At 31.5% G+C, this 16,146-nt stretch overlaps 1 protein-coding gene and 1 long non-coding RNA gene across 2 annotated transcripts; both read right to left on the bottom strand.

Annotated features, from left to right (window-relative positions):
- Nucleotides 1–1,934: 1,934 nt before the first annotated feature.
- On the bottom strand, nt 1,935–10,226 carry LOC127737390 (uncharacterized). The gene is made up of 5 exons (XM_052248037.1): nt 10,128–10,226; nt 9,631–9,686; nt 8,582–8,692; nt 3,147–3,219; nt 1,935–2,070 (listed from the first exon to the last, which is right to left on the bottom strand). Exons 1-5 carry the CDS (start codon nt 10,193–10,195, stop codon nt 1,983–1,985), a joined length of 396 nt encoding a protein of 131 aa, XP_052103997.1. The 5' UTR covers nt 10,196–10,226; the 3' UTR covers nt 1,935–1,982.
- A 2,316-nt stretch (nt 10,227–12,542) lies between these two features.
- Nucleotides 12,543–15,764, bottom strand: LOC127737391 (uncharacterized). Its single transcript, XR_007999476.1, has 4 exons — nt 15,684–15,764; nt 14,474–14,494; nt 13,124–13,150; nt 12,543–12,589 (listed from the first exon to the last, which is right to left on the bottom strand). It is a non-coding gene; the product is annotated as an uncharacterized LOC127737391 (long non-coding RNA).
- Between the last annotated feature and the right edge of the window lie 382 nt (nt 15,765–16,146).

Genomic DNA, 16,146 nt, shown 5'->3' with positions numbered 1-16,146 from the left:
CATGGTTTTGCCCAAGTCTGCATACAAATCTATAGATATGTGTACTCCGTAGACCATTGAATTCGTGGTTTACCTATACCCATGAAAATGGGTATCCCACGAATAATAATGAATCCACAGTAATAAGAAAGGGATGGCCTCTGAAGGGACTTAATAAGAAATGGATGGCCTCTGAAGGGACTTAATAAGAAATGGATGGCCTCTGAAGGGACTTAATAAGAAATGGATGGCCTCTGAAGGGACTTAATAAGAAATGGATGGCCTCTGAAGGGACTTTATAAGAAAGAGTGGCCTCTGAAAGGACTTTATAAGACATGTAAAGTCTCTAGAATGGGATGGACTCTCTGAAGGTTTTTTTTTATCAGAAATGGATAGCCTCTGAAGGGTCTTTATAAGAAATTGATGGCCTATGAAAGGCCTTTCTAAGAATGTTGTAGCCTCTGAAGGGACTTAATGAGAAATGGATGGCCTCTGAAGGGACTTTATAAGAATGGGATAGCCCCTTAAGGGAGTTAAATAAATAGATGGCCTTTGATGGGATTTTATGAGAAATGGATATCATTTAAAGGGACTTTATAAAAAAGGGATACCACTGGAAGGGTATTTATAAGAAACGGATAGCCTCTGAAGGTCCTTTATCAGAAATGGATAGTCTCTGAAGGGCCTTTATAAGAAGGGGATAGCCTCTGAAGGGACTTTATAAGAAAGGGGTAGCCTTTGAAATGACTTTATAAGAAATGGATAGCCTTAGAAGGGACTTTTATAAGAAAGCAATAGTCCCTTTAGGGATTAAAGAAAAAGATGGCCTCTGAATAGACTTTATGAGAAATGGATATCCTCTAAAGAGACTTTATAAGAAAGGGATAGCCTCTAAAAGTACTTGATAAGAAATGGATAGTCTCTGAATTTACTTTATAAGAAAGGGTGGCTTCTGAAGGGTCTACATAGGGAATGTATTATTATATCATGTATAATGTCATGAGACAATGGTGGCTGGAGGAAATAATGTTAGTAATTTGAATTGTTAGAACAGAGCTCTGTTTAGAATTTTCTATCTTTCTTCAAAATCTTGTCCAAATAATAGATGTGGAAATTTCCTAAAAGGTAATAATATTCTGAAGTCTTTCAAATTTCTGTTCCAACTTTTACAAACCTGCCATCTTTCCTTGAATATATTATTGGAGACTCCTCCAAGAGAGGTGTTGACTTTTTGACCTCTTTCAGATAAACCAAACAGGCAAAAGAGACATTGAAAGGAGTCGGGAAAAAAAACATTTTAGTCCAAATATATTCATTTAAAACCATAAAATATATATTCTAATAATTATTTGAAAGCACTTATGACATGTATAAGAGATGCAAGAGGTATTCTTGTGCTTAAAATCTCCCTTGGAGATTGTGAAAAGTTGGCAGGTATGAATTTCTTTACCACAGAGCACTGGTCTTACAAGCAAAGATAAAATATATCATACATTACCACAACAATTGTGCTGTTGGTCATTCTACAAAATACTTAAAACAAAAGGCAGTGAACACTTTTAGAAATACACAATATACATCAAAAACATAAATATAAGCTACTCGAGTCCAATCTTTTTCCAGACTACTTAATGATCTTTCAAATGTAGCATTTATTTCCTTTATGACTGTATAAATAAGAAGTCCTGCTGTATGTTTCAGTTGTTATAAAATTTGACATTTCATCATTTTGTTGTGATAGCCATCAGTTCAGTAGAATAACTCTTTAGCCAAGAGTCTTACACGCATTGTTCATACATGTAGGTGATTTTAGTGAAAATATTTAAGGTTTGCAACTTTTGACCGATAGAAAGTCACTTATATTGCCATTAATGCTTTTTATAATAAAGAAAATATTTGATTGCTGAGTCTATTCAATGACACACTTATTTCTGGTTTATTCAATGTCATATATATGCCTTTACAATGAATTTACTTTTCTCTTTTGTTAAAGTGTGTATGGATTATGACGTCCCTTTTTCTATGTTTTCTGTTTTATCAACATTTGTACATGTACTTACCTTTTTCTCCCTTTTTATATCGGCTTGCAGACTGAAATGATAAAAGATTAATAAGAAATTCCCAGTATGCAAAGTTCATGTTTGATGAAAAGTCTCATTTTATATTTAAACAAAACCTTTTGTCTGCAAATTTCCCATTCATTAACTAAGGTTGACAATCCCTGAGACAAAGCTGACCTAATTTAGTTTACTTAAACTGTCCTGTTTAGGCTGCTTTAGTTTTAATGTTCGCAAATGTTTTGAAGTTTTGGCTTTCCAAAGATTTGGTCTCCAGATGAAGGTTTTCCTAGAAACTTGTGTCATGCACAAAGTAGTATACATGTTATTTATACAATATTCAGTAAGTTTCAATGTACAAAAAATATTTTAAATACTATTTTTGCATACTTCAGGAAATGGTTGATCTTCATGGAAGACCACCATTTCCTGTTCTTTAACGTAATTTGGGGAATGAATGATCATCATGGAAAATCTCTTTTTCTTGGTTTCTTTATTAGGCATACTTTGGGAAATGGTTGACCATCATGGAAGTCCCTTATTTCTTTCTTTTTGCATACTTCTGGAAATGGTTGATCTTCATGGAAGACCCCAATTTCCTTTTTTGCACACTTAGGGAAATGGTTGACCATCATTAAATACCCCTACTTCCCATTTTTTGCATGCTTTTGAAAATTGTTAACAAACAAGGAAGACCCATATTTCCTTTTTTTTTTCTGCATACTTTGGGAAATGATTGACCACCAAGGAAGACCCCTATATTATGTTTCTTTGCATACTTTGGCAAATATTGACCATCATGGAAGACCTCTTTTTCCTGTTTTTTGCATACTTTTTGGAAATTGTTAACCAACAAGGAAGACCCCTATTTCCTGTTTTTTGCATACTTTGGCAAATGATTGACCACCAAGGAAGATGCCTATTTCCTGTTTTTTGCATACTTTCGGAAATGGTTGACCATCATGGAAAACCCTTATTTCCTTTTAAATCTGATGTCATTACAAATTGCTGTGACTCCCTTTAAAAACAAGTTTTTGGTTCTTCTCATTTTTCTCAGTTGTTTTTTTCTAAGTTCAATTTGAATCTAATTAATTTCCTTAATATGCTTACCTTTTAACCTGTTTTTGCTGCTTTTCTAAATTTTTCATCAAATCTTTCAAATGTGCACTAAGATTAATCAACTCTAAAAAATATTAGGATTTGATGCATTACTTCAAGTATGAGTAGGGTATAGAAGGCCATTGAATCAGTGTATTATCCATAGAAGGCCATAGAATCAGTGTATTATCCATAGAAGGTCATAGAATCAGAGCATTATCCATAGAAGATCATAGAATCAGTGCATTATCCATAGAAGGCCATAGAATCAGTGTATTATCCATAGAAGACCATAGAATCAGTGTTTTATCCATAAAAGGCCATAGAATCAGAGCATTATCCATAGAAGGTCATAGAATCAGTGCATTATCCATAGAAGGTCATAGAATCAGTGTATTATCCATAGAAGGCCATATAATCAGTGTTTTATCCATAGAAGACCATATAACCAGTATTTTATCCATAGAAGGTCATAGAATCAGAGCATTATCCATAGAAGATCATAGAATCAGTGCATTATCCATAGAAGGCCATAGAATCAGTGTATTATCCATAGAAGACCATAGAATCAGTGTTTTATCCATAAAAGGCCATAGAATCAGAGCATTATCCATAGAAGGTCATAGAATCAGTGCATTATCCATAGAAGGTCATATAATCAGTGTATTATCCATAGAAGACAATAGAAACAGCAAGCAGAAATTATCTGTTATGTTATCTTATTGCAATGTTAATTTATATAGACAGGTGTCATCTTTTATTAGAAAGCTAAATAACTTATTGTGACATGTATATTGATTTGTATGAATTTTTATTTGTTTTTGTTTTTAAATGTTACCATTGTATTATAAATCATGTTTATTATTGTATATTTACCTCATGTTACACATATATGTGTCTGAGCGTTGCTTTACAATAAATATTGAAAATATTGAAATATTATCCAAAGAAGACCATAGAATCAGTGTGTTATCCATAAAAGTCCATAGAATCAGAGCATTATCCATAGAAGGTCATAGAATCAGTGCATTATACATAGAAGGCCATAGAATCAGTGTATTACCTATAGAAGCCCATAGAATCAGTGTTTTATCCATAAAAGGCCATAGAATCAGAGCATTATCCATAGATACCATATAATTAGTGTTTTATCCATAGAAGGCCATAGAATCAGTGTATTATCCATAGAGGGTCATAGAAACAGGGTATTATCCATAGAAGGTCATAGAAACAGTGTATTATCCTTAGAAGACCATCGAACCAGTGTTTTATCCATAAAAGGCCATAGAATCAGTTTATTATCCATAGAAGGTCATAGCATCAGTGTATTATCCATAGAAGGTCATAGAATCGGTGTATTATCTATAGGTCATAGAAACAGTGTATTCAGGGATCTCCATGGATGAAAATTTAACAATGGAGGAACTCTAACCAGGATAAAACCATGCGTGTTGTGATCGAATATATTTTATTCTTACATTTCATTGTAGGGAATAGTGAAAAGACTGATATATTGTTTATTATAATCAATTTATTATAGAATTACCAATATTTTCATTAATTGTCATTTGTAACAATTCCAAGGTCAAGCTTGCATGGCATCAAGGTTAACAAAAATTCAGCTGCTACTTAATGTCAAAGTTTTTTCCTATCAGAAGGTTCCCAGAGTCGTTTTCTCGCTATTTTGGTAATTTTGTTAGGACTTAAATGTGGAGATTGTTTTTCTCAGTTAAACACCCCCGTAGTAGGTGTCAAATTCAATCCAGAAGTCACGATGATTTGCAGCATCAACAACAAGAAGTTTTGTACCCGTTTTTGTAAAACATTGAATACAGATTTATGGAGGGCAAAAGGTTAAAAACTGAAATGGTTTTAAGGACATAAAATTGATATTCCACTGTAATAGACCATGCAGCATGCATCTTTCTATTCTGAATGTAAACCAGATGTATTAATTTAATTGTAAACTATGAAATGAATTCGAAATTACGATACAAAATTTTGTTAAACTTTTTTCTTTGTAATTGAACTAAAATGGTGTTTTTAATCTAAATTTTCATCAGCATTTGCTGAAAAGTAATTAAATAATGCAATTAATCATCTCTCTTGATTAAGTGTTCAAGTTCTCCTGACAGATGTCTCGAACTACCTGTACAAGTGATTAGTGATCTTAAGCCGGATATCACTTAGAGAGTTAAAACAGTAATCAGAAAGACCCTTTGAATTATAATACAATAGGGGCAATGCAATTACATGCAATTGATTATAATTCCTAACAAAAATGGCGGTGGCGGCTAGCAAAACGAAAACACAAATTACATTGTTTTCATACTACCCCATTCAATCATAGTGCAGTTTTTCATCAATTGCAGAGATCATTTGACGATGGGGGAAGATGATTTAACGATGGTGGGTATCATTTGATGATGGCGGAAGATAATTTAACAATGGCGGTGCGCCATAATAAAACTAGAGGCTCTAAAGAGCCTGTGTCGCTCACCTTGGTCTATGTGCATATTAAACAAAGGACACAGATGGATTCATGACAAAATTGTGTTTTGGTGATGGTGATGTGTTTATAGATCTTACTTTACTGAACATTCTTGCTGCTTACAATTATCTCTATCTATAATGAACTTGGCCCAGTAGTTACAGTGGAAAATATTTTGTAAAAATTTACAAAAATTTACAAAATTTAGGAAAATTGTAAAAAATTGACTATAAAGGGCAATAACTCCTTAAGGGGTCAATTGACAATTTTGGTCATGTTGACTTATTTGTAGATCTTACTTTGCTGTATATTATTGCTGTTTACAGTTTATCTCTTATCTATAATAATATTCAAGATTATAACCAAAAGCTGCAAAATTTTCTTAAAATTACCAATTCAGGGTCAGCAACCCAACAACATGTTGCCTGATTGGTCTGAAAATTTCAGGGCAGATAGATGTACACCTAATGAACAATTTTTTTCTCGTCAGATTTGCTCTAAATGCTTTGGTTTCAGAGATATGAGCAAAAAACTGCATTTTACCCTATGTACTATTTTTTAGCCATGACGGCCATCTTGGTTCGCTGGCAGGGTCATCGGACACATCTTTTAAACTAGATACCCTTATGATGATTGTGGACAAGTTTGGTTAAATTTGTCTTAGTAGTTTCAGAGGAGAAGATTTTTGTAAAAGATTACAAAAATTTACGAAAAATGGTTAAATATGGACTATAAAGGGCAATAACTCCTTAAGGGGTCAACTGACCATTTTGGTCAAGTTGACTTATTTGTAGATCTTACTTTGATGAACATTATTGCTGTTTACAGTTTATCTCTATCTATAATAATTTTCAAGATAATAACCAAAAACGGCAAAATTTCCTTAAAATTACCAATTCAGGGGCAGCAACCCAACAACGGGTTGTCCGATTCATCTGAAAATTTCGGAGCAGATAGATCTTGACCTGATAAACAATTTTACTCTGTCAGATTTGCTCTAAATGCTTTGGTTTCAGAGATATAAGCCAAAATCTACATTTTACCCCTATGTTCTATTTTTAGCCATGGCGGCCATCTTGGTTCGTTTGCCAGGTCACCGGACACATTTTTTAAACTATATACCCCAATAATGATTGTGGCCAAGTTTGGTTTAATTTGGCCAAGTAGTTTCAGAGGAGAAGATTTTTGTAAAAGTTAACGACGACGGACGACGACGGACGCCAAGTGATGAGAAAAGCTCACGTGGCCCTTTGGGCCAGGTGAGCTAACAAGTCATGGAGATCCCTGTGTATTATCCATAGAAGACCATATAATTAGTGTATTATCAATAAAAAGCCATATAATCAGTGTATAATCCATAGAAGGCCATAGAATCAGTGTATTATCCATAGAAGGTCATAGAATCAGTGTATTATCAATAAAAAGCCATATAATCAGTGCATTTTCCATAGAAGGCCATAGAATCAGTGTATTATCCATAGAAGGCCATAGAATCAGTGTATTATCCATAGAAGGCCATAGAATCAGTGTATTATCCATAGAAGGCCATTGAATCAGTGTATTATCAATAAAAGGCCATATAATCAGTGTATTATCCATAGAAGGCCATATAATCAGTATCTTATCTAAACAATATATAAGAGCAGCATTTAAATGTCTGCCACTGCTTGATGTAGTTACTCAAGACATTTGTCTATGTAGTGATTTTGTGTCATAAATTGATACAGCATATTCATTTCTTGTCCATTTTATGTGTAAAATCTACGTGATGAACGCAGAAAGCAGTAGCAGTAGTGACTTCAATCAAAATTTATGTGATTCTAGCTAAAACACCAAATCATGGGCATGAGGTATTGTTTATAATATAATCTTTGCAAATCTATCTTATCAAAATCCATCCAGGGTGAGATTATAGATTATTTATGGTACAGAAAGTAAGAGGGAGTTTCTCAGCTACAATCTTATTGAATAGTGAAAGCCCGGAGTTGAGATGTACTCAAGAAACTTTCTCTAGTTTGAAAGACCATAGACAATCTTTTTGTTACTATTCCTGCTTATGACATCATTGTATTCACACTCTAAATGACTGGTAAATCCATCTCAGTATATTAGCATGCCATGGAAAATTACCACACAGAAAAATCAGAGTAAAATTTATCACATTCAGCAAGAACGGTAAAAGTAAGAACCTTAACAAGGCATTAAATGTAACACATATTTTCAAGTAACAAGATCTGCACCTGAGATCATCCCCATTTTGTTTGATGTTTGTGTTGCTCAGTATAGTTTTCTGAATAGTGCTTTATTGACTGTTGTTTGTCTTTTTTCCATCATTTCTCTCTTTTGCCATGGCTTTGTTGATTTTTCATTACTCTATGGTTTTTCCCTTTAGTATGTTCTGTCTATTTCTGGCCATTAATCTTAATTCCACAAGGGGAATTTAAATATTTCAAATTTACCCTGACTTTTAATTTGATTGAAAATTGTTATTGGTGTAATTTATTTTTCATTAGGCATAACCTCCATTACAATATTTCCAAGAGGCATTACTTCCATATAATAAATAAAGGAGATGTTGGATATAAGACAACCCAACAACAAAAATAACCAAATGATATCTAAGGGTAAACATGTAGCCTTCATCAACATTAGTAGGGTATAAAAACATCAAGAAATGACGGAAGACCACCACTGAATAACTTACTAGCATGGGACAGGCATATAAATATGTGAAAGGGTTACCGTTAACTAGTTTTTTTAAGATCTCAAAACTCTCCCATATAATCTCAACAAATATATACCATAAACATTTTAGATTAGCACTTCTAAACTCCATAATGACATACTGCTTAGGCTAACAAGTCAGATTTTTTACAAAGAAGAAATGCAATTTCATCCTTTAATTTCCAGGGGAAAGTGAATGATCATAGAACCATCAACATATATTTCACTTCACCTTCATTTCCTTCCAAGCGTACTTGATTTAACATGGCAACAATTTGGTCAGCAGCATTTTTCCATGGTACTGGGTCTGTATCTCCGCTGCCAGGCATAGACTGGACACTTACTGCAATTAAATAACTGGTAAATACAATCATTATAATTGGTTTAAATTGCGATTCTAAAAGTGTTTAAAGATTAACAATAATAAGAACAATAATTTAATAATAAATAAGTTAGCAAGTCCAATCTAAACAAACCCCCAAAAAATTACATTGATGGTCATAATAACTCTTTAAACTTTCACTGGTTGTCAATACCATACCATGTTCAATTTAAATCATTAAGAACTTATAACCAAATAATAAGTAAGCCCATGACAAAAAGCTTCAAGACAACAAGAAAGCACTAAATCCAGCTGATCTCTCTTTTGCTAGTGATAGATTCTATTTACATTGCTACAGTTGTTATTGAATTGAACAGAAACCTAAAATTTTGTTTTTTTGAAATATATTAAGAATCATAACTTACTTAAACAACAAACTGTGTAATACATGACATTTCAAATCAACCTGTTCCTAGCTTTATGTTACATTTGATGAGAAGAAACCTAAAATAATACTATTTTCTACCTTATCAAAGGTCACATTGCTAAAACAAAGTAATTTGTAAAATGTGTCAAATTATATATTGACCTGTGTTTATTAGTTCTTTTAAAACTTTTTCTTTAAGTTTCAAATGATTTCATTCAAGGATATTCAAGTTATTAAGCAGAAGACTTTAAATTTGTAAGTTTCCTAAACATGAATGAAGATATCTCTGGAATGACAAATGTTCATATAAACATAAATTTGTCATTAAAGGTTGTTAACAACTTATTCATTTCTAATGATTTTGTTAGGGCTAGCTTAATTTACTGAATGGAAATCAATTTTATGGCATAGTATGAACAAGACATATGGATAGACAGATCAGGAAAAATCTCTATATTCAATGCCTTTGACAAGATTGTCCAAGTATAGAGAAATGAATACTAGTTTAACTCACTTTACATACTATACTCACCATTTTGCATGACCTTGACATTGTTAACCATGTCCATTTCTAATTTCTTTTTCTCCCTGTCAACAAGACAATCATTATCAATACACTTCATAATACATCTTTCTTATGACATTTTAAAAGATAGATATGAATCATGCTAAAATATCTAATCACAGCACCATCAGCATCCAGATCAGTTACCTGACCGGATACAATAATACCCATAAACCTTTGTAATCACAATTTCACTCTTATTCACACACAATCAATGAAAACAAAGAAATTACCAGCTTCAATTAATGTTATACTTATATTGTATTATTTTTTATACAAACCTGTAGCAAATTTGTATTTTGTTGAAACCTTAAATCCATATGAAATCTACATAATTTATTACTTCACAGATACTGATGTATCTACAATAATACTTTCCATTCAATTATCAAGTTTATCCATAGGTATTATCAAAATAGTTATAATTAATCATTCCTAATCATAATGGAGAAATACAAACTTACTTCTCTAAAGCCAGGAGTTTCTTGGGATCTAAGTTACCCTTCTTAAGATGTTGCTGTACACGTTTCATTTTCTCAAAAGTAATAATGGTGGCATTGAAGCTTTTACTGTAAATATACATTCATGATTATAAACAGTAGAAATACTAGGATACTGTAAACAAACTAATTTGAGTGAGTCATTTTTTTTCCACGACTTCAGTAATTGTAGACAATATGTCAAACTTTTATAAAAACATCAAGAAAGTCAGATAATATTGAATCATGGACACAAAATCAGTACGTGCACAGCAATAAACATACAAAAAGCAGAGGAAGTGCTTTTATTGCTGTTCTTCATCTCAAAGTCACAGTGAGGCCTTCAACACAGAGCCAAAAAAATTCACCTCACTGCAAGTTTAAGATGGCCCCTAGCATGGGTTTGAGCGGAATTCTTTGCAAAATGATTAGGATAGACTTTTTTAGATGTAATACCACCAAAATCGGGCCTGGTCAAAAATATAAATGCTTCCCTTTTTTCTGAATTTTTCCATATAATTCTTCGATCTCTTTGAACTCTTCCTACTGTTTTTATAAAAGATATACTTCAAGATATTGATAGAAGCACTGTCCTAAATTTAGTCAGATAATCCATAGTGATCAATCTGACGGACCAAAACCAATCATAAAAAAGTCTAAGGAAAAATCTGTCATCAGTATAATTCAGTTCTGATTTACACTCGCTAGTACTCAGGTATTTAGCACACAAAATCGTAATGTTTTCTAAGAACTTCTCAAATCTCTATAGTACAAATCATGACATCTGACAGAAAAAACTATCAGATACAATATTTTAGGTTTAATCAAAATGATTGTGGCAACAAAAATAATATTGAAATTTGTTTCTATTTTGATCTGCGCACCTGAATATGGAATCAAACTTTTTTTATCACAAGAAATTTGGGTCTTTGCATGGCCAATAATTTTGTCTGACCCACAGCAAAACTGTCTGATTTGTCAGACCATCTGGCATATTTTCAATTTTTGTGAATGAGGAAATTGAAGCCACAATATTTGAAATACTTTCATCAAGATTTGCTATGAATATTACTTATAAGCATGTCCTTTATTTTCCTTGCTGAATGTAGAATAACTTTGTAGATCAATTCACAGTAACAAAAATATGAATTCAATATGGGGTCATATGAAAGTTTCAATATCAATGTTATGTCAGTTTGTTCTGATTGAGCAAGATGTGACCTTAACTAAGCAATTAATGAGAGTAATCAGGTAAAATATGAATATTGTCATGTATTTCTCAGTCTGTTTATGAAGTTTTTACACTAAATCATTTAGATGTGTACTGATTGGTATTTTAGTCTGGGAAAACATGATTTATTTAATTAGTTGTAATTGGCTTTGAACTAGCTTTCAGTAACTACGAGTTCTTTTATTTTGGTGCTTTGTGTATAACATTTTTATGTTAGTTGTTTAAGTGCCTCGATCTTTTGAGTTAAGTCAACTGCTACTGATTTTTAGTTTGTTCTTATGCTGTGTTGTGACACTACTGTCCCAGGTTAAAGGGAGGGGTGAGCGCTCACAAACATATTTAACCCTGCCACATTCTTTATGTGCCTGTCCCAAGTCAGGAGCCTGTAGTTCAATGGTTGTTGTTGGTGGTTCATGTCTGTCATATTTGTTTTTTCGTAAATTGTTTTGTTATAAATTAGGCTGTTAGTTTTTTCGTTTGAATTGTTTCACGTTTTTTCATGTCAGGGCCTTTTATAGCTGACTATACGGTATTGGTTTTTCTCATTGTTGAAGACGGTACTGTTGCCTATAATTGCTTACATTTACTTCGTTTGAACTCTGGTGGATAGTTGTCTCATTGGCAATCATACCAAATCTCCTTATTTTTATATAAATGACTATGCATCAAAACTTTTTTTCTAAAGCATTTCTAATATTAAGAATTAAGGTACATTCTATTTTTCATCAAGAAATTAGATTAATCAACACCACCTTCAATTTGAACTTGAACAATATTCTGACATTTTTTTCTACCAAATTCAAACATACAGATTGAATAATTTTACCCTCCAACTACAATCTCGAATATTATTCTCTTTTTAAGACAACTGATATAGTGCAATATATCAGCATCATTATGATTACAGATAACTTTCACGTTACTTATTCAATATTTCAGCATCATTATGATTACAGATAACTTTCACCTTACTTACTCAATATTTGAGCATCATTATGATTACAGATAACTTTCACCTTACTTATTCAATATTTGAGCATCATTATGATTACAGATAACTTTCACGTTACTTACTCAATATTTGAGCATCATTATGATTACAGATAACTTTCACCTTACTTACTCAATATTTGAACATCATTATGATTACAGATAACCATGTTACTTACTCTAGTTCATTCTCTTCCTCCTTATTCATGGAAACATCAAGTTCTTCCTACAATAAACATCTATCTTCATTGATTTCTCTATTATTTAGCAAGTACAGAATGAAAAATACCTTTTATGGTATTGTAATAAGTGTTCTTTGGTTGCTGCCTTTCTGCCTATATCACACTATTCATACTATAAAATTTCAGCAAATTGTAATGATGTTGTCAAACCTTTGTAACATGATTATCAAATAAGGCAACTGAGACAGAGTTGCACTGATCATAATAACATAAGACCTTATCTTGACCTCTAGATGTCCTTGTTTTTGTTGTTATTAGGGTTGCTGTCTTATTGATGTATATGTATTCAACATTTCCTTTATTCAAATGTAATTTCTAGTCAGCTTTGGAGCCTTGGAACTTATAAGTTCCATTGCATAGTAAATACATATGAATTATTATTACAATTCCAGAATAAAAAGATTTCTGATATGCAAATATATAACAATGGAGTAAAACAAATGTAATAGAAGTTTTTATAACATTATTGGCAATTAAATCAAATATGTTTTCCATGATTTCAACTTAGATATACTTACCAACTCTGAATGATCTGCTGAAAACCACTGAAAAATATATCATTTATATAATAAACATGATAATTAAATATAACATTTATTTAACAAACATGATAAATATATATTAACATTTATTTCATAAACATGATCAATATAAAATTTATATATAACATTTAAAAATCAAAATTTATGCAGTAAACATGAAAAATAAAACATTTAATTAATAAACATGCTAAATTTAACATTTGACATGGAAACTTTATTTTACAGTTTTGATAAATTCTGCATTCAAGCCTTTAGGTAATTTGAACTTTGCTGAACGCTTAAAATTTGTGGTTCATCCATTTTAGAGGAATCCATAATTATTAGTATTCCACTAACAACAAGCAATATTTAATATTTGAACAAGAATGCACATGCTGTCATGTGAAGCATACCCCAACTTGCAATTCATAGTATCTGAAAGCAGGAAGTAGGTGTCCAACAGATCCAAAAAGCTATTACAAGTCATCACTGTCAATCTGTTGGCCAAATATGAAGTAATTCTGTACAGTAGTTTTAGAGAACTTCCTGTTTGGTGATATTTTAAATTTTACAATATGTAGAATGAACTTTGAATTTTTTGTCACATATTTCTCCAGTACTAGTGAAGAGAATGACTTTTTGAATCTGTGGTACACTTCTTGTTTGTCAATACTTTTCTGAAAAGTCACAGTGACAAAAATATTTGTTTTCATTCAACATGTTGCAAAAATTCAAAGTAATGGCGTAGCACAGATTCAAAAAGTTATTCTGTTCAGTAGTACTGGAGAAATATGTCACAATAAATTTAAAGTACATTCAAGTATCACCAAACAGGAAGTTGTCCGACAGATCCAAAAAGTGCCCACATATAACAACTCGTCACTGTTAAGCTGCTGATCAAATATAAAGTTTTGTGATTCCTGGGTAAAAGTATGACGAAAACATTTGTTGGACATATGGAAGAACAGACGAAAGGACAGACAAGGTGATTACAATATAGCCCCCTATTATATAATTTGATTTTCTTTTATTAAGACAGAAACCAGACTAATATTGAAAATCAGGAAATAAGAGAAAATATAATTTTTTGTTCAAATATCCAATCAATTCAGACAAAATATGGAATACATGTGGGAATACCATTGGCTTCTAGCTTGAAAACCAAACTATATAACATGTTTACAAAAAAATGTCAATTTCTCTTACACTTTCTGTTAAAAAGAAAGGAAATCTGAAAACATTGCCAATTTTTGTCATGCTATATTGCAATTCATATGACACTATTATCAATGTGAAACAAGAAATATTGAGCACTGTTATTATACTGTTGGAGTCAAGTTTACTTACATCAGCTAACTGGTACAAAAGCTACAAAGAGACAGAACATATATCATATTAATGATAAATAGAGAACATCAAAGATACATCTTCTAAAGTTTTTTTGTAATTGTTGCTAAATTGTTGAAAGATTAAAGTCCCATACCTTTGCAATATAAAATCAAAATTTATTTTGTCTTCATACAATTTAAGATTGTGCAAAATATCATAATAATCTGTGATATCTTTGTAAGCAAACTTAATCATCAATGACAAAAGTCCAATAACTCTGATATAACAAATGTATAAAAAGATTGAAAAGGTACCTCATCTTATAGATACTTAATTACATGCAATTTTATATTCAAAGCACTGTCAGTGCTGTGATCTAGCAAATGTTTTAGCTATTTGGACCATTCTTATAGTATTTCAATTTTAAAAGGAGCACTGTTTTTTAACATATGGATGGACAAAGGAAACAGCACAGGAAGGTGTAGCATATTCTTTAAATCGAAGTTTGACTTAATAATTTTTCAACAAGAAAATATATTAAGTAACAAAATTTTGTTTAATTTGGTGTTCATATCTTCATTGGAAAAAATACATTTCCTGTATTCAAAATTAAACTAAATTATTGACTAATATCAGATGATTTAGGACACTGATTTAACAAGTAAAATATACCCTGCTTGCATTTTTTATTCAGATTTTATTTTTTGCCTTTTCTTAGAAAAAAATACATCTTATTAATCATTAATCATTCAGCTTTGACACATGATTTACAGAATAATTTTATACAGTGTGAATCAATAGTAATTAAAGGTAAATCTATTATTTATATATATCAACACTTTAAGATACCAGTGAAGTCAATTATGTTATACATGAGGTGTTGTATTAAATAATTTTCGACACTTTATTTTACAACTCAATATACAACTTAATATACAACTATTGACCTCAATATACAATTATTGACCTCGAAATACTATAGGAAAGAAATGGAAGTATTTGAAAAAAGCGTGGAAATATCTTGGATATCAATACGCAGCTAGTGCATCAAATTTTCTTCAATTACTTAAACAAGCATATGAAACTGACCGAATACCAAAGACTATTGGCCCTATGTTTGGTTTTCTTCTTACTGTATACAAAAATTATTCGTACAAGATGTTCATTAGAAACCTTACATCAATTATAAAATTAATTGAGACACATTCTGTATACTTTCTGTACTTACTTCATCTCTCTCATTAATGGCCCCAATGGTATTTTCTGTAACCTCCTGATCATACTGGCCTAACAATGCTTCTATTGTCTCCTTCATCTGAAACAAAATAAAATCCTATCCCAATACTATAAGGTAATGGAATGACATTGATAAAGCAATTAGAAATGTAGATTCCATCTCCAAATTTAAGTATGACCCTACAACAGAGATCCCATCAATCCAAACACTGTTATGTTGGAGAACATAAGGCAAACATTATATATTAAAAAGACTTTGACCTCCATGTTCAACTCTAAATTATGACCTTTTTAGATTCAATATAATAAATTACCAAAGCTGTCGGTGCTGCAGTTTGACTGAAGACAGATTTCAATTTTCTTTGAATGTCCTTTTCATGCACAAATCAAATTCACCTTTTAGATAAAATACTTTTTGTCCTGTCTTTAGATCTCTTTACTTTACTAAATGAAAA

The sequence above is a fragment of the Mytilus californianus genome, unplaced genomic scaffold (genome assembly GCF_021869535.1).
Source record: "Mytilus californianus isolate M0D057914Y unplaced genomic scaffold, xbMytCali1.0.p SCAF_4, whole genome shotgun sequence".
Lineage (NCBI taxonomy): Eukaryota > Metazoa > Mollusca > Bivalvia > Mytilida > Mytilidae > Mytilus > Mytilus californianus.
The sequence above is the reverse complement of the archived record's forward strand: the minus strand, read 5'-3'. Positions and strand labels throughout refer to the sequence as shown.